Raw genomic sequence first — 20,006 nt, 5'->3', positions numbered from 1 at the left:
GGTTCAACATAAGAAAAACAATCAATGTATTACAACACATTAAAAACTCGAAAGGGAAAAATCAATTGATCATCTCAATAGATGCTGAAAAAACATTTGACAAAATCCAACATCCCTTTTTGATAAAAACACTTCAAAAGGTAGGAATTGAAGGAAACTTCCTCAACATGATAAAGAGCATATATGAAAAACCCACAGCCAGCATAGTACTCAATGGTGAGAGACTGAAAGCCTTCCCTCTAAGATCAGGAACAAGACAAGGAGGCCCGCTGTCACCACTGTTATTCAACATTGTGCTGGAAGTGCTAGCCAGGGCAATCCGGCAAGACAAAGAAATAAAAGGCATCCAAATTGGAAAAGAAGAAGTAAAACTGTCATTGTTTGCAGACGATATGATCTTATATCTAGAAAACCCTGAGAAATCGACGATACAGCTACTAGAGCTAATAAACAAATTTAGCAAAGTAGCAGGATAACAAGATTAATGCACATAAGTCAGTAATGTTTCTATATGCTAGAAATGAACAAACTGAAGAGACACTCAAGAAAAAGATACCATTTTCAATAGCAACTAAAAAAATCAAGTACCTAGGAATAAACTTAACCAAAGATGTAAAAGACCTATACAAAGAAAACTACATAACTCTACTAAAAGAAATAGAAGGGGACCTTAAAAGATGGAAAAATATTCCATGTTCATGGATAGGAAGGCTAAATGTCATTAAGATGTCAATTCTACCCAAACTCATCTACAGATTCAATGCAATCCCAATCAAAATTCCAACAACCTACTTTGCAGACTTGGAAAAGCTAGTTATCAAATTTATTTGGAAAGGGAAGATGCCTCGAATTGCTAAAGACACTCTAAAAAAGAAAAACGAAGTGGGAGGACTTACACTCCCTGACTTTGAAGCTTATTATAAAGCCACAGTTGCCAAAACAGCATGGTACTGGCACAAAGATAGACATATAGATCAATGGAATCGAATTGAGAATTCAGAGATAGACCCTCAGATCTATAGCCGACTGATCTTTGATAAGGCCCCCAAAGTCACTGAACTGAGCCATAATGGTCTTTTCAACAAATGGGGCTGGGAGAGTTGGATATCCATATCCAAAAGAATGAAAGAGGACCCCTACCTCACCCCCTACACAAAAATTAACTCAAAATGGACCAAAGATCTCAATATAAAAGAAAGTACCATAAAACACCTAGAAGATAATGTAGGAAAACATCTTCAAGACCTTGTATTAGGCGGCCACTTCCTAGACTTTACACCAAAAGCACAAGCAACAAAAGAGAAAATAGATAAATGGGAACTCCTCAAGCTTAGAAGTTTCTGCACCTCAAAGGAATTTCTCAAAAAGGTAAAGAGGCAGCCAACTCAATGGGAAAAAATTTTTGGAAACCATGTATCTGACAAAAGACTGATATCTTGCATATACAAAGAAATCCTACAACTCAATGACAATAGTACAGTCGGCCCAATTATAAAATGGGCAAAAGATATGAAAAGACAGTTCTCTGAAGAGGAAATACAAATGGCCAAGAAACACATGAAAAAATGTTCAGCTTCACTAGCTATTAGAGAGATGCAAATTAAGACCACAATGAGATACCATCTAACACTGGTTAGAATGGCTGCCATTAAACAAACAGGAAACTACAAATGCTGGAGGGGATGTGGAGAAATTGGAACTCTTATTCACTGTTGGTGGGACTGTATAATGGTTCAGCCACTCTGGAAGTCAGTCTGGCAGTTCCTTAGAAAACTAGATATAGAGCTACCATTCGATCCGGTGATTGCACTTCTTGGTATATACCCGGAAGATCGGAAAGCAGTGACACGAACAGATATCTGCACGCCAATGTTCATAGCAGCATTATTCACAATTGCCAAGAGATGGAAACAACCCAAATGTCCTTCAACAGATGAGTGGATAAATAAAATGTGGTATATACACACGATGGAATACTACGTGGCAGTAAGAAGGAACGATCTCGTGAAACATATGACAACATGGATGAACCTTGAAGACATAATGCTGAGTGAAATAAGCCAGGCACAAAAAGAGAAATATTATATGCTACCACTAATGTGAACTTTCAAAAATGTAAAACAAATGGTTTATAATGTAGAATGTAGGGGAACTAGCAGTAGAGAGTAATTAAGGAAGGGGGAACAATAATCCAAGAAGAACAGATAAGCTTTTTAACGTTCTGGGGATGCCCAGAAATGACTATGGTCTGTTAATTTCTGATGGATATAGTAGGAACAAGTTCACAGAAAGGTTGCTATATTATGTAACTTTCTTGGGGTAAAGTAGGAACATGTTGGAAGTTAAGCAGTTATCTTAGGTTAGTTGTCTTTTTCTTACTCCCTTGTTATGGTCTCTTTGAAATGTTCTTTTATTGTATGTTTGTTTTCTTTTTAACTTTTTTTTTCATACAGTTGATTTAAAAAAGAAGGGAAAGTTAAAAAAAAAGAAAGAAAGAAAAACAAGGAAAAAAAAATGTTGTAGTGCCCCCTTGAGGAGCCTGTGGAGAATGCAGGGGTATTCGCCTACCCCACCTCCATGGTTGCTAACATGACCACAGACATAGGGGACTGGTGGTTTGATGGGTTGAGCCCTCTACCATAAGTTTTACCCTTGGGAAGACGGTTGCTGCAAAGGAGAGGCTAGGCCTCCCTATATTTGTGCCTAAGAGTCTCCTCCTGAATGCCTCTTTGTTGCTCAGATGTGGCCCTCTCTCTCTGGCTAAGCCAACTTGAAAGGTGAAATCACTGCCCTCCCCACTACGTGGGATCAGACACCCAGGGGAGTGAATCTCCCTGGCAACGTGGAATATGACTCCCGGGGAGGAATGTAGACCCGGCATCGTGGGACGGAGAACATCTTCTTGACCAAAAGGGGGATGTGAAAGGAAATGAAATAAGCTTCAGTGGCAGAGAGATTCCAAAACGAGCCGAGAGGTCACTCTGGTGGGCACTCTTACGCACACTTTAGACAGCCCTTTTTGGGTTCTGGAGAATTGGGGTAGCTGGTGGTGGATACCTGGGGCTGTCAGGCTACAACCTGGAACCCATGAGTCTCGAAGACAGATGTATAGGAATGTAGCTTGTGAGGGGTGACAATGGGATTGGGAAAGCCATGGGGACCACACTCCACTTTGTCTAGTTTATGGATGGATGGGTAGAAAAATAGGGGAAGGAAACAAGCAGACAAACGTACCCAGTGTTCTTTTTTACTTCAATTGCTCTTTTTCACTCTAATTATTATTCTTGTTATTTTTGTGTGTGTGCTGATGAAGGTGTCGGGGATTGATTTGGGTGATGAATGTACAACTGTGTAATGGTACTGTGAACAATCGAAAGTACGATTTGTTTTGTATGACTGCGTGGTATGTGAATATATCTCAATAAAATGATTAAAAAAAAAAAAAAAAATATGGGACAAACAGAACTAAGAAAAGAACTATGAAGACGTAATTGAGTTGTGTGGTCTGAAAACACCAAAGTCTTAATGTTTATAACAAGCACCAAACTAGAAGTCAAAAAGAAACTAGAGTTAGTGACTCTGTAATATAATAATAATCCAGAGTTAAATGATTTACCTGTTTTTAATGCAAGCATTTCATGAATACACTGAATTCAGAGAGGAATTTGCTTTGATAAGAAAAACAATGGGGGACAACACCATAAAAATAAGTTTTAATAAGATTCATTAAAGTTTTCACCAAGATGATATCAGACCACAGCATTTCTCCTAAATAGCTCACAGAGGGGTAGCAGCATCTTAGGATGCAGGTCCAAGAGAAAAAAGCCATAGGAAAGGCCTGTCAAGGACTTGATTTGGGGGCCATAAGCACCAGGCCCTGCCATGGGTTCCATCACGGAAATGGGTGCTAAGTCCCCAGCTGAATGGGATTTCTAAGTTGGCTTGAGTAAGCCATCGCAATACTCAATACTGAAAAGGCAAAGACAACTCATGCTGCACAATTGCCTCTAACTCTAATCTTCCAAAAGGCAGCTGTTGGGAGAACTGTTCTTTAACATGGAGAAGCACAGCTCACGCTAGCCTTGTAAACCTCTTTAATACACCTGCACACAGAATATCCATCTGCAATCAGGACAAGCTGGATATCACATAGCCAAAACTTACTCTGAAGAATCGTGGGCCCATGCAAACTCCTGGGCAGACCCGAAGCTCTTGTTCCTCAATGCCATAGCTGTGTAGATGATATATTCGCCATCACCACACACCACAACAAACCTAGAATTAAAGAAGCCGGGAAGGGAAGTAAAGAGGGCTAATGGCAAATAAAGTTTAGAAATGATGACTCACCTTAATGGTAAAGTAATTTTAATATCAAATTATTTCTGTTGATTGTTACAATTCAATCTAATATCTTTTAAAGTTATACATTTCTTTGAATACAGAGCTAGACATAAATATTCTAGCCAACAAATCCAAAAACAAATTATGAGGGTGGGGTTACTGCTGAAAAGATTATTGCAGAAGGCTTCTTTTATAAATGAAGATGACTAGGGACAGGAAGATGAGAATGGCTGAAGATGTACCAGGGGAGGATTCTAATTATTCAATTAGTATTTGTTGAGCAGCAATATGCCTAGTAGTTGGCTTGTTACACTTATAACAAAGAAGGCACTACACCTTGCTGTAGGACTATCCATTTTAAAACTGATCATTGAAATGAATAAAAATATCTTACTCCAGTTTTTAATAACTGTTAAATTTATCAAAATAAACAGGATATCTTAACATATAAATAATGAGTAAGAATCTAATGTTCTTAATTTTCATAAGACAATTAAATAAAACAATGGATACCACTGACTGAACTAGGCAGCACACTTGTTTTGCATTTTCTCTTTTTTAGTAATCAGGAGAGCATTATAAGATGCCCAGAAGACCTACTGTAAAGTAACTTATAAAGCTCCGTAAGTTTATACCCATTTTGCTAGAAATTCCTCTCTCAAGTTGTTCAGTGCTTTACAAAGTTAGGGGAGAAACAGAAGTGACAGTTCAAATCCCAAATAAGAAGCAGAGTTATTATCAATCCCAAACTTTTTTCAAATGAAACATGCCTTAAGTGCAATGTGTCAGCAAGAATTGAGTACCTACTAAGTCTCAGGATAAGACATGATCCTTGCCCTCAAAGGAGCACAAAAGGACACAAATTCAACATGCCTGACATAAGAGTAAACACAAAATTATTTAACTGTTCAAAATCATGTGATACAGGAAAAGGCCAGGAAGGCAAATACACTTCGCCTTGCCCATCAACTTGGTCAACTGGCATGGCCGCCTCCAGCTGTGTCGAGAAAGACTGCAAGGCCAGAGCAAAAGCTTAATGAGGAACATTGCCTGGACTGATTAGAGATGCCAGCCACAGGGCAGGAGTGGTATTAGGCCCTAGATATGCAAACCCTGCACTAACAAATACAGAAGCTCAGAGGGATTTCCGAGAGAGCTTACCGTCCATTAGGATTGTGCTGAATTGTTTGAGGATATATTTCACAACTGCCCATATCCTTTACTGCCAGTGGCAGTCTTTCTCCATCTTTAATTTCAGCATCTCCCATTGCCTTTAGGTTGGCCTGCTGAACTTCTGAATGCTTGGCCCAAATTATCTTTCCATTGGCATCCATGGACATGGCAGGTTCTTCCCGACCAAGCTGGAAGAATGACAAATGGCTCTTAGCTATGTAAAGGAGAACAAACAAAACCTCAACAAAATAGACACCCTATAAGAGAGTGCTCTATTTCCTTCCTCCCATTTTAAATCTCCAGAACTGAATATCTTTTGCTTAATGAAAGTTCCAGTTTAACAAATCCCGTGATATGGAAAATGACTGTACTGAAATACAAGGAAAATGGCTTTCCCTATGTCCATCCAATTAGACAGGGTAATTATAGGGATTACCTTAACAATGATGCTCCCTTCATCATATCCCAAGGCGACGTTGTTGGATCCTCTCAGACTGGCCACACACCACACCCTCTCCATTCCATAATTCAGTGTGCTCTCAAGACGGTAGGTACTTGAATGCCAAATACGCACCGTTCCTAAAGAGAACAATGTAAATATTCCCTTTTGATTTGAACATCCAACAATAAACTGTGTCAGAGCTGGCCACACAAAAATCTTCCTATTCAAATGGAAAATACTACCTGGCAGCTTAATAACCAATTTTTAAAATATATAGTCTACAAGTGATTTTATAAAGCAACATAAATAAAATATTTATAAGAAACAAACACTAAGAAGTAAGATTGGGTAGAATGCCTATTATGTGCCAGGTGCTTTATATAAGTTATTCCTTTACACCCCCACAATAATTCCTATGAGATAGACAAGTTGGTTCTCATTTCATAATTTTCCCAAATCACTATCCGTGAAGTGGCACAGCCCAAATTTGAACCCAGATTTGTTTGACTCCAAAGCACATGCTTTTTCAATTTTTCTCTAGGATATCTGAGTGTCCCTTTATGTAGGTGACAGAATAAAAACACATTAAAATGATGGTGAGGAGGAGGAGGATCCCTTTTATAGTTTAAGTTCACTACTCTAATAAAAACATCAAAATTATTAGAAACCTACTTAGTAATTATAAGCATAGGAGAAAAAATACACTTCTAACTTACCATCTTCTGAACCTGTAATAATGATGGGCAATTCAGGATGAAAACTGGCACATGACACATTTTGGGCATGCCCCTCCAGTGTCTGCACACACGTTTTATTCTGTAATCAAGACACAAAAAACATTTTTATTGGTGAGAAACAACACATCTTTAATCTTTCCCAATACGAGATATGTGGTTATGATGATCTAAATAGTGGTCAATACAGAACCTTTTGAAATAGAATTTTTCTTGTTGTGTACATGAACATTTTCTCTAATTATTGCAGGCAGATAAACATACATGTAACTATCACAGTTTCTTTCCTTTTTAAAGAAGGAAAAAAAAAACACATTGGAAGATTCTGGTTTACATCTGCATATTATTTCCCTAATTCCTAAATAATGGATTTCCTCCTTAATACCCACATCCCCCACCTGTGGACTCAGTAGAATATTGCTGCTTAGGCTTTAATATCTGGATTCTGAATTTAAATACAGCTTTGAGTAAGTTTCAAACTAAAACTCTTTTCTAGTCCTCATTTTATTAACTGCTTGTGGAAACTTTCCCATGTAAGAAGCAAAAAAAAAAAAAAACAGAAAATCTTGGAGATTAAAAAGCAGAGTAACAAGAGTTCATAACTATGTTTACAAGGGTTCTGTGTGACAAAAGGGTTGTACCAAGGCTATTCATGATATTACTCATTCATTTGCTTGTTTTCAAATATAAACAGATTTGTACTGAGGATACTGGAGGATATTAGAATTATTTTAATTAAAATGTTGAAATATCTAGTTTCAACTATTAAAGGAAAAATAAACACACTGGTATTTTATTTTTAAAACATCTTGATATGCATCAATTTTAATTTTCAGGAAGAGTTCTAGAACTGTAGTTTACATGCAAATAGAGAGACCTTAAATATTATGCTATGAAGAGAGTTTAACAACCCAAGTGTTAACTCACCTATAAGAAAGAGTAAGAACAATATCAAATGTATGGCAAGTTAAGTTATGAAAACACTGTACCTGATAGTCCCATATTTTAACAAGACGGTCATCTGCACCGGAAATGAGGTATGGTTTGTCACCACCACTGTAGTAATCAATGCAATTCACCCCTTTCTCATGTCCCTCCAGAGTGAAGTTTGGTGAAGAGGAGCCAAGCTGCCACACCTATGGAGATCAAGAGCAACTGCCAATCAGAAGACAGCACCACACATCTAACAAACTCCAATGCCTGGGAGAGAGAGAAGCTAAGCAGCAGTCATTTTTTTCACTTTTTTTTTTTTTCTTTCTCACTTTACTTGAACTTCCATGGCACAGAGTTTTCAGAATCACTATGACATTTACTAAAAATGCCAATATCTAGGCTTTACCTCTAAAGATTATGATTTGGTGGCTCTACATAATCTGAATTTTTAGCAGACAACACAGGTAATCTACAGGCTACACCTTGAGAAACATTACTTTAAATTTAGGAAGTGATTTTATGAGAGACTGAATACACAGCTAAAATGTGGATTTAGTAAGATGTATGTAAAGGGGGAAAATGACCATTCATAATTGAAAAATTTAAAGTATGAAAAAGTCAAATATTCCTAAAGGATGGAGATTGAGTTTAATCTTTACAAATTACTGATTACCTAGGGACATCCTGTGGGAGTATAAAGATGTATAAATAAGCATTTACCACTTACTGTGTACAACAAACTTTACTGGAGCCAAAGATAAGACAATTCTTTTTCTCAAGATAAACCTAATTTAGTGTTTATATTGGGCTTCCATGTAAAAAGCAAGGACAGCCCAATTAAGGGAAAAAAGTAGGGTCAAAACCCTAAGATAATCAGAGACACAACATTTTATGTAAGTTAAAGAAAAACTAAAAAATGTTATGCAGATGCAAGTATAAATGTATAAGAAAAAGTTAATGTGATACATAATTTTAAATCTATGTATAGAGAGATACTTTAAATACTATAATGGAAAAAATAATATGAATGCATTCACTGCAACATGTATTAAGCATCTATTACAGATAAGGCACTGTACTGCTTGCTACTGGGTTTCTGTTTGAGGAGGGCTGGTGACAAACAGTTCCTGCCCCCAGCATCCAAAACATTTCAGGGGATAAAGATTTCCAGAGACACGTTAAGTAAGCAGAAAGCCTATAATAGAGAAAAAAAGCAACTGAAGGAATGGGAGAAGCATGACTGACTTTGCCTACAGGTGAAGCAGATGTCTCAGGAGAGCTACTCAGAGTAAACACTTGTGCTAATCCTTGAACGGAAAATAAACCAAACAGAGACTAAAGAGGATTACAGTCAGAGGGAATGGAGGAATAAGGCCAGATTCTGTGAACATCCATGACATCTCTGAAGGATGGTGACTGGACAAGGATCATAAGAGATGTCTCATAATATTACCTAAGACTAGTGTTGGAAAATCCTTTCATGCCACATGAAGGCATTTGGATTTCCTTAGTTGGGGAGCTGAAAAGATGGGATTTATGGTTCAGAAAGATAACTGGAAGGAGAAGGGAGGAAAGGAATAGGAAAGAGAAAATGAAGACAGATAGAATTTAAATATAAAATAGGTTAATAATGAGCAGTGGTCAACAATGAATATTATACTAAAAGAAGAGGAAAGTTAGAAGAGATATCAGCATGTTTCTTAATCTGGATTTCCAGAGGCTAAATGTCTCCATATGGAAAACACTCCTTTATGAAGCGTATTGAGTTGCTACAATATTTTTCAAAACAGAATATGCCCTTTGGGACTAAAATGAGAAGTTCTATTTTGACTTCAAAATGACGGTTGATAGAAACTCTTAAGACAAGAATAACTTCCAGGCAGGCAGTAGTAAAATACCTAGAACAACTACATTTCACCAATAATCACAACTGACACAAACAGTGGGCACCCTACCTTGATGGTCCTGTCCAAAGAGGCACTGGCAAACTGATTGTTATCTTTGGGGTTGATCACAATCTGCATAACATAATGGGTGTGTCCTTCAAATACTTGTGAGCAAGACCATTTTTTATCCCAGTCCCATAGCTTAATGAGCATGTCATCTAGCCAAAAGAAAGTTCAAGTTAGTTGGAATTTCTATTTCTTTCATTTCAGAACTAAGACAAAAACTCTTTGTGCCTATAAGCCACCAAACCTAACACAAATCATACATTCCATGACTTACAAAAATAGAATCAGAACTGAGTGCACTTTTCAAAATCCTCATTTATCTTAAGAATAAACTTAACTCTACAAAAGGACACAAAAAGAAAAATTTTTAACTAATAGCAAATATAAAAATTTTGTGAGAAAATTTAAGGAAAACAGTGGGTTTTAAGGAATGACAAGATATCACATTTGATTAGAAGCTATGTATGACTGAATGCTGGCAATGACTATAGAACAAGGACTTGCTCTTTTGATAAAAGATTAGTTAAAAAAGGTTTTGAATTACTTCTCAATTTTTAATTTAAAATTGCCTCAAAACACTATTATCAATTCAGTACTACTTGTTTAATCTGCCTTGCAAAAGGTCCACTGTTTTATATGTTTTACAAGGAGCAAACTAGTCTGGATATAAAGATAGAACTAAGGTATGGCAACCTGCCAAAAACTCACTCATCGGCATGTAAATGAGTTTTCTGTTCAGCAGATGTTTAAGCATCTGAACCTTCAGGTCTTCCCTGACAGGAATCTGAGCAATTGCCATACAAATCCTAAGTACAGTTGATATTTCATTAACACACGAAAGCAGCAGCACTGATAGCATGTTAATGGATTTAAACAGTTTAAATGCTGCTTGGAATTAGAACTCAACTTATAACAGCAGTAAAAGAACAGAATGTCTCACTGAGTGAAAATAAATTACCCGAAGAGAAGCACATGACAGAAAGGGGTCATCACTCACCACTGCTAGTTAGAATGAAAGGCTGGGTTGGATGAACAGCGATACAACGAATGTAATCTGAGTGTGCTTCGAACATATGAACTCTCTCCAGAGTATTGTAATTGAACACTCTAATCTGCATGTCATCCTGGAAATGGAGATTTAAAAACTGTCATCACTGTTACAGAATAAATTGCAAGAAAGATTACATAACAGGCTAAGGAATGAAGTACATGCCTTCAAACATTGCACTAATTTAAAAAACAAATCAAGAATTAAAATTCTGCAACTCATTTATGCAATCATTGACCAATTCAGAAAATGGGATTACAAATTCATGTAATTACTTACTGCTCCTGTCACAACCCAATTCTTCCTTGCAACAAACTTTGCAGCTCGAACAGGAAGATCACATACTTCAAATGTCTTCACCAGGGTCTTAAAATTGATAAGAATATATACTTTGAGATATGAGAAAGTGATAACTGAAAAATCTATTCTGCTATATTTAAAACATTCATTTATTTAGATATCTTTGAATCAAAAATTATCCTCAGGTTTCAATATGAAAGCTCAATATTCAAATGAAAAATAATGGGCCAATCATCATTTCTTTAACAGGTTCAAAATTAAAATATTTTTAAAAGATAAAAGAAAGAAGATGTCCATAAGATGGTATTCCAGACGCTTTGCACTCTAGTTCCTCCCTACATCTCCAGCACCATCGTGGGCTAAACCCAGCCTCACTTGGCTCCTGTTTTTCCCTATTGCCACCCACAGAATCTTGTACTGCCCTTTCATAACGTAGTACCTTCGTAATCATTCGTTTAATGTCAAACTTTCCGGCTAAGTTCCTTGAAGGCAATCATGTGCAGTCTTGTTCACCACCGTCTCCCCAGAGGTCAGCACAGTGGCTGGCACACAACCAAAGTGTAGTAAGTATTTGTTGACTGAATTAGCTCTTCTTCTTTTTTGATTAAACCCATAGACGTGCCTCAAGAATAAGGTACAATTCTTTTGTATGCTCTGGCACTATGTCCCGTACAAATGCTGTTTACTTCTTTTTAGTGAGTTATGACAACAGTTATTTAGGTGTCCCTTCCAGCTGCTCAAAATGGAATTATAAATACAGGATAAAAATAGAAAACCCAGAGACCCTTCTGGAAAGAGCAGAGAAAAATGCACCTTTTTGTTTTCCCAGTATGATGCCTATTTTTAAAAATTCTGAAAATCCAACTATCATTTTTCAATTCCTCTTTTTGTACCAAACAACAATCATGAAATAACTAGAGAACATGAAAAGGCAAAACACAATCTTACTGATTAAATAACCATATGTACTCTTGCTTTAAAAAAAAAAAGAAGAGACCGGATCACAAGAATTGTTGAGCCTACTGTGGCTTTCCAAGCCAGACTTCAAAGACTGTTTAGACAAAGACTGAATGAACAGTATCATCAGCCACAACCTATTCAACTGCTACCAGCTGACTATGATCAAGACAGTGAGGGCAGACAAGTGTCAGAAAAAACATGCAATCTACAAGATGGCAGTAAATCCAGGGAAGCTCATGAAGAGCAAACAAACCCTGGGATCTTCTGAGTAGTAAAATTAAGGCAGCTATAGAACAAGTAGTCATGGTTCAGCACCATGGTAGGGGCTGTGGCTATTACAAATGATAAGAGACATGGTCTCTGCCCTTTAGGAGTTAATCTAAAGACGAGGCGAAAGCTATACACACAAAATATACCAACATCCAATGTAAGTTAGGAAAATACTGATACTTGTATAGTACTTAAAGGTCTCAAATACAATTTCACCTAGTTTGACTTTCCTTTCAAACAATTCTGAGACGGAGAGAAAGCAAGCATTATTATCTTCATTTTAATAATATAAACTGAGGGTTAGTATGGTTAAAAGGCTTGCTCACATCATTTAATTAGAAAGTTGGCCTCAAGTCCTAAAACATTCTTTCTTTTTTGTTTTAAAACCATTCTATCCACCAAAGAATACATATCTCCTTAACTGAAATTCAGGTATATTTGAATTTAGTTCCAAAAATCTTTTCTGAGGTGGCAGGGGAAGGGGCTCTCTCAAAAGTTTTGCTCTCAGTATATATGAGCAGCAATTAACTCCTATTGGGGGTAATCAAAAGGAAAAAAATGGTTAGGTCAATCATTCAGTAAAGACAGACTGGGTATCTACTACGAGTCCCACACTGTGCCAGGCCATGTGTCATGCACCGGAGCAACAACAGGAAATGAGATAAATATACTCTCTGCCTTCAGTCTCAGAGGAAAGAGTAAATTAAATAAATTATCAATGAGATGAACTGTGAAAGGGGAAGCAGATGGCAATGTAGGAGGGCACAGAAGGGTACAAAGGAAAAAAGGAGGCAAAGAGAATGACCCAGGTAGAGTGGAGGTATATAATCATGACACCTAGGAAAAGATAAGTACACATGAGCTTTAGCACATACTGTTGTGAAGTGACAGAGCTGAGGAATGGGTAAATGGAGCTGACAGAGGGTATCATTAGGAAGGTCTGGGTTAGGGTGGGACTGGGAAGACACCAAAATATCCGCAAGCATAAAATCAGAAAGATTTTAAACAATATCTGGATGGAGAACTTGACAAAAAAAAAAAAATTTATTAGCTTATGTATTATCTGATCAAGGCAACATTCACAAGCTAAAGATTTAAAATTGCAGAAGACAGAAATCCTGAAAGGCTTGTAATGATAAATGGAATGCTTATTATTATTTAGCCGAAAAAATAATTGTTGAGCAATTAGTATGTGCCACTTACTATTATAGGTACTCGGATACAGCAGTGAACAAAATGTTAATATGTGTAAAATGTCACTGGTGGAGGTCCCGATTTGGTGTGCAGTTGTTACTGTCTCATTATAACAAGAAAAGAATGGAAGGGTATTTACCACTGACCTTGGTTCCCTAATCCTATTTTCCTGTCTTAAAACTTTCAAATATGAATTTCACCTGGACTTAAAGAATATAACCCTGTATGTTGAGGATAATTACTGTATATGTAGGTGCCAAACTGCATTGTAAGTGTTGACTACAAGTTCTGAAGTTTGAAAGAAAAGTACTAAGGATAGTCAAGAAAGACTGGAAAATAAGGACTGGAAAACATAAACTAATCTGAAGGAGTCATTATTTACTCAGGTGAGAGAGACTGAGATAAAGTTTAATGCAAACAACCTGTAAGGTCAAAAGCTGACCACAAATACTTCCTCACATAATTTAACATCTCTATGGCTGATTAAAATTTATCTGCATACCATTATGATGGGCATTTGGGGAAAAAACCTAAAATCCCCATTTTTAAGACTGTCAGAGTATTCATTTTAAATGGAAAATTAATCATTAAATATTAAATATTTTATCCAGAGTAAGTGATCTTATAAGACTCTCTGTTTCCTCAATTTCAATTTAAAGTACCTATAATAGTAAGTGGCACATCGTAATTGCTCAATAATTATTTTTTCAACTAATATTACCTATTTTGGAGTTGCTACAGTATTTAAATATTGTATATACAATGCTCAGAACAGTTTTTCCAACAAGCTATACCCTGATAAATGATAGTTCCTCTTTATTTAAAATACTTTACACTGATTTATTTAAGAAAGCAGTTTGCATATAACTACTGGACCCTGTTGTAATTCTTCTCTTTTATTATAAACAGTCTAACAGAGTATTTAATTTCTAACAAAATCCTTAGAATCTCCCACCTGTGTTTCATGATTCCAAACACACACACTGCCATTGTAAAGACTTGCCAACATCCATGGCTCTGTAGGATGCAAATCCACACTCTTGACTCGATCAGATCGAGCAGTTAGTTTTCTCTTGATATCAAGTCGCAGAGGCTAAGGAGAAATAAAGCATTAAACTGTTAAGCCAAGTAAAACAAGTTTGAGATCCTAACTAAAAACCGTGCATTAACCAATTTGTCCTTTGCTAAACTGCCGAGTTTCAAGTCTAAAGCACCTACTTCTTCATGCGTATATTTTTAAAAATGAGAATAATTAAAATTTCAAAAAGTTTATAGCAGCAATTCTCAAACTTTTTTGTTTCAGCACCCCTTTACTCTCTTAAAACATTTTGAGGACCCAAACATCTTTGTTTATGTGGATTATATATTGATAGTGACCATATTGAAAATTAAAACTGAGAAAAGTTTAAATTTAAGTATTAATTCATTTTAACATGACAAATATCAACAGAGTGAAAAAGCCTAAAAACATCCTATTATTAAGAAAGAGTTTTAAACTCATGGACCTCTAGAAAGAATCTCGGGGACTGCTAGGGAGTCAGGGACCACATTTTGAGGATCTCTGGTTTAGAGAATATCTAGTGAATAAATATAAATGATCTACTACATCATAAATTTGCTCCTGAGTCATTAGAGTCATATCAGAAAATTCTAAAGAAGTGTTAGTCATGAAGTGCTAGTAACCCTAAATCATAATATTAAATTAAGTACTTCAGAGAAGAGTAGATTTATCTTGGCAAAAATATTAGTAAATGCTAGATAATGAAATATGATTGATAAGGATTATATCCACAGTGGCCTTTGAAATCAAACGGGAATGTTGTAATATTTTAATGGATTTAAACTACAAAAACCAACTTCATGAAAATGAGAACAATTTGAATCAAAAAAGTACAATACTATCTTGAGTCAGAAAATAACAATATTTTAAAACAGCCTTCCTCAATCCAGATTCCTCATCTGAACCAAAGAACACAGAAAATTATCTGAGTGTTTACTTTCCAAGGAGGAAAGTTAAGTCATTATGGTATATACAATGATGCCTTAGGGCATTAGGGCTTAACTCTCCCTTGGAAGCATGTTGAGAACGGTTGATTTAAAATATATTTCCCCTTTAAAAGGTCTTAAACACAAGTTTAATTGACAAGTTGAGTTTCTGTCACATCTTAGTTTTGGGATCTTTCATGAGGATCATGAATGGGATAGAAATTTAAGGTTACTTTTCAACATAAAACAAAAATCTAACAGGGAAAATTTCCTGAGACAAAGCAAACATCTAACAAGTCTTTCATTCATATCTTTTGGGATCTCTATCATATTTGGGTTGCTGACTACTTCAAACCTCGTCCTTGCTTCTGTACCTGTCTCCCTCCCTTTGGGCAATCATCTTACCTCTTCCTTTACTTTAAAAGATGAAAGTTCTCTGGCTCTTCTCTCCACTTACCACAAAAATGTTTCTACTGTGATACATTCCTCTCCATCACAAACCTATATTCAAACCATCTTCTTCTAATTCAAGGAAGCAGGACCTTTTATTTCCTCCATTTCTGAATTCTGCCCCATTAGATAACTCCTTCTTTTTGGTTTCTTCATAGTCAACAAACACAAAATATCTACTATATCCCAGAAACCATTTTGGGGATAAGCCCGAAGCCAATAATTCACAAACTTTTCCTTCAATAACTGGAGGAAATTGGACACTTCTAGGTTGTATACATTTTATCATAAAGACCGTTTTAAATGATTTATTATTGAGTAAAAGTGATGCTCTAGGAAGTTGGGCCAGGGGATTCTAAGCAACCTCAGTTTGCCTCTACCTACCCCCAATGCACAAATCCCAGGTTAAAACGCACAGATATGGGCGCTTATATATTTCTCCCAACACTTAAGTGCTACCTTAAAGAAAACCTTGTACTAGGTACTCTATGAAATACAAAGATGAGTAAGATGTCAGACCTCTGCACAAGGAGGTACAGATTAGTCAAGCAATACAAAATATAATGATTAAGTACCACAGGTGTTCTAAGTGATTACGAGGAACTTCTGGTTAGGAGGAACCAGGGAAGTCTTCATGGAAGAGGCATTTGAATTGGGCCTTGAAGAACAGATATAATTAAATGTTGAACATTCTCTACAGGTAAAGCAAACATGCATGGTGTTGCAGGGAATAAAAGGTGAATAAATATTATATGCCCTTAAGGAGTTTACAATCTGGTAAGAAAAGTATATAACTAACATAACACAAGGCAGAATGTGAAAAATGCCAAGAGGTAGCAAATGTCACAAATGTTTTAAAAAGGAAGCAAAAGAAAGTATAGTTGGTTATGTTAGTAAATGTGTCAGACTGAATGTGACAATTGAGTAAGATTTTAGTAACGTGTGTGTGTGTGTGAGTGTGTGTGTGTGTGAGATTATAAATAGCCTAATTATTTGTGTTACCCCGAATAGAATCTAAGCTCTATGAGGGCAAGAATCAGTTTTGGTTTTGTTTTGTTGGGGATGGGAGTGGGGTCTCCCAGTCAAACGACAGCAGAGTCTCTGAGGTCAGAGCATGCTGAAGGCTTGATGAATAGTCCATTTTGACAAGGGCTTACAGATATGAGCTATCTAATTACAAGCATCTCTCTTTTCAGTCTTACTGCCACTGTCTCCAATAAAGTTCTCAGTAATCAGTGTATCTATTGTGATAGATCCCAAATGCCCCCTGCCCCCCAATTCCTATCTCCTAATTTTCTAACGAACCTTTCTCACGTGCCAGAGGACCTTCCAAAAACACCTGAATCCTCCCCTTGCTCAAAAACTCCCAAAAGTTTCATATTAATCAAATAAAACTTTTTTCCTAATATACAAGATCCTGAACTATCTATTCCCTAATTATCTTTCTAAATTTCTCTCCCACCATGCTCCTGGATAAACTTTAATCTCTAATCAAATTAAACTACTCAGTATTCCCTGTTGCCTGCATATGCAGGGCCATTCCCTTCCTCTACACTTTATTCATTGTATTATGTCCACAAAGCAAAAAAATTGTCACACAAAGCATTACAGATAAAAACATAGACATCTCTACAGGTTACAGAGGGAAGAAGCCTATTCTACTAGAGTGGAGAGCAGGTGCACGAGGAAAAGCTTACGGCCTTGTTAATATTGTGCCCTCAATTCTACATGTCTCTCTCTGTTTCCATCTTTCAAAAGCTGAATGCATTCAGACTCAGCTTAAATGGCATTGCCACTAATAAGACCTTTCTGGGGATCCCAGCCAGAAGTATCACTTCCTTCCTTGAATTCCCATAAGATTTCATTTAATCATTCATGGTACATTTTTGTACACGTCTCTTCTTGCTTACTAGAGTAGACACTCCTTGAGGGCAGGGTCATTAATTATACATGTTTTTATCTCCATATCACCATAGCATATATTTGGGTATTGGTGGGGGGGGGATGAAGACAAACAGTATAACTCAGGTCTAGAAAATCACTCTGCCCATATTGAAATTTCAGTTCCACAATCATTTTAGATGTGCAACAGTGGACAAGTTTACTTAACTTTCTCAGATTTGACATATGTAAAACAAGGCTATGCTATTATCTACTGCTTACTGTTATGAGAATTAATTCAATGTTAAGCACTTAGAACAGTGCCTGGCCTATAAAAGCACTTCATAAACATTATTTACAATTCTATCTCTCTGCTGTTGTGAGAATTAGGAAATGTGGGCAGGTGTTTTCCATGGTTCAAGGCACATAGTAAAGGTTCTTTGGTAAACGAGCAAATGAATGAATTGACATTTTGCACTTATACAAAAAAATTTCAAATCTGTAAAGAATGAAGGAAATGCTCATTCGTTATGAACATGCATTCTTAACTGTAAAGACTGCAAAAGAAACTACATTGGGCAGATCCAAGGTCCTATACTGAAAACCTCCAACATTGCAAGCCTGACAGACCCTAAACCACAGGAGGTAACAGTAATATGATGTGGTATCATTAAGAGGTTTAAAACCACCTTCGGGGACTCCTAACCTGGGGACCCAAGAGTCCATGGATGAGACCTAGGGGTCGGGGGTGGGGATATGTTGTCTGTGAGCCCACTGAAATTCTAATGCAAAACTGTGTATGTTCCTTTATGCGTTTTTCTGGAAGTATCCACTTTTACCAGTCTCTCCAAAGGATCAATGATCTATAAAAAATTACAAGAACCCCTGTTCTAGTTCCAACTCTGCTCCAATTAGTGTACAATCTTAATTTTAGGTGTTTTTTGTTCGTTTCTTTCTGCAAGATGAAGGATTTGGATTTATTAATCCCTAAAGTCTTCACGCTCCAAAATCTTTTGATGCTGTGCTTCGTACCAAGCAAAAAGGCAGAAAAACATTTAAGTATAAAATACTCTCTTACAGTTTTTTTTAAAAGATATTATTTTCACACTACTGTTTTCGTATGGGACACACTGTCCTAAAGTATTTTAGGTCATTTTCGATTGTGGGGGTGATAAGAAAAGTGCTGTCATCACTGCCATTCATACCCGACACTGTACTCTCAAATGCAGAAAAGCACACCAGCCAGTTTTATGAAAGACTCCAATCCTTCTATAACCACTAGAAACCTCAGAGCTGGGACCCCAAAGCACTTAAAAATTTCACTTTTGACTCCACATACACTTTATTTACTTTTCTGGTTTCTCTGCTTAAGTTCGTAGTTTGTGGTCGGTACGCACTATACCAAGAACAAACCCAACTTGAGCGCAAGATTAGCTGTCACCGTTTTAAGAGCATAGTGAAGTAACTCTATCAAAGCCTCTAACGGAGTTCAACATTGGTCGCCTCATGGCGACCCCTCTGACGACAGCGGGGCTCTAGCAAGCACCGACACCAGCGAAGTGAGGGATCCCTCGCGCGCAGACACTGCCTCATCAAACCACCCTGGACTCCTGGGCCCCATCGTCTCCTCCTCCTCAAGGTTCAAACCGGACTGGGACGTGGCAAGGCCGGACGCGGCAGCCACAGCTGCAGCCCAGGCCGCTGCTTACTGCGGTACCCCGCCCAGGAGTCCCAGGACTCGGCTGCAGCCGGCGGGGTCCGCTCCCACCCGCGGGGCCCTGACCTACCATGGCTCTCTCCGTCCAGGTCCGAGCGCCCACGCTCGCTAACAGGGACTCAACCCCGGATAGACCCACCGACTCTCCGACTGGGCGACCGAATGACGTGGAACTTCCGGGAGCGAATTCTCGCGATATTAGAGGCCACCGCCGGAGCGCCTGCGCAAGGTAGTAGTTTCCCCAAGCCGCTCCCCTGTTTCCTAGGCAACGCAGCCTTCCAAAGTATCCGGAGCGATCTACAAGGTGGGTATGGCCTCAATCCCAGTGGCCCGGGGCTATTAAATATGGCCAAGGAGCGGGAAAGCAAGAGATACAAAAGATGAGGAAAACAAAATGCTTAACCCCTGCTGGACACTAACGGCAGGGAAACGGCGAGAGGCTGAGAGGCTGAGTATCCCTGTCGGGCCTCCTCGGATGCCGGCTGTGAGGAGAGGGAAGGGAAAGGGAGAAGGCTAAGCCAGGCTCCAGGACCAGAAAATGAAGCTACGAGAGCGTTCTGTGGGCCGTAGACCGAGCACTGACTGAGGCTGAGAAGATACGGACCGGATTCTGGCTGAGCTTCAG

The 20,006-nt window shown here is 37.7% G+C and overlaps 1 protein-coding gene across 1 annotated transcript in view; it reads right to left on the bottom strand.

Annotated features, from left to right (window-relative positions):
- Positions 1-19,549, bottom strand: part of COPB2 (COPI coat complex subunit beta 2) — a 35,997-nt gene extending 16,448 nt beyond the window's left edge. Inside the window, exons 1-10 of the mRNA XM_037843900.1 lie at positions 19,452-19,549; positions 14,303-14,440; positions 10,903-10,989; positions 10,573-10,699; positions 9,579-9,727; positions 7,680-7,826; positions 6,673-6,772; positions 5,951-6,093; positions 5,503-5,702; positions 4,165-4,275 (exon numbers count right to left, since the gene is read on the bottom strand). Of these exons, the coding sequence (XP_037699828.1) occupies positions 4,165-4,275; positions 5,503-5,702; positions 5,951-6,093; positions 6,673-6,772; positions 7,680-7,826; positions 9,579-9,727; positions 10,573-10,699; positions 10,903-10,989; positions 14,303-14,440; positions 19,452-19,454 (1,205 nt within the window). The 5' untranslated portion in view covers positions 19,455-19,549. The remainder of the gene's footprint in view (positions 1-4,164; positions 4,276-5,502; positions 5,703-5,950; positions 6,094-6,672; positions 6,773-7,679; positions 7,827-9,578; positions 9,728-10,572; positions 10,700-10,902; positions 10,990-14,302; positions 14,441-19,451) is intronic.
- Between the last annotated feature and the right edge of the window lie 457 nt (positions 19,550-20,006).

The sequence above is a fragment of the Choloepus didactylus genome, chromosome 1, assembly GCF_015220235.1.
Source record: "Choloepus didactylus isolate mChoDid1 chromosome 1, mChoDid1.pri, whole genome shotgun sequence".
Taxonomy (NCBI): Eukaryota; Metazoa; Chordata; class Mammalia; order Pilosa; family Megalonychidae; genus Choloepus; species Choloepus didactylus.
Note: the sequence above shows the minus strand (reverse complement) of the source record. Positions and strands in the feature narration are given on the sequence as shown.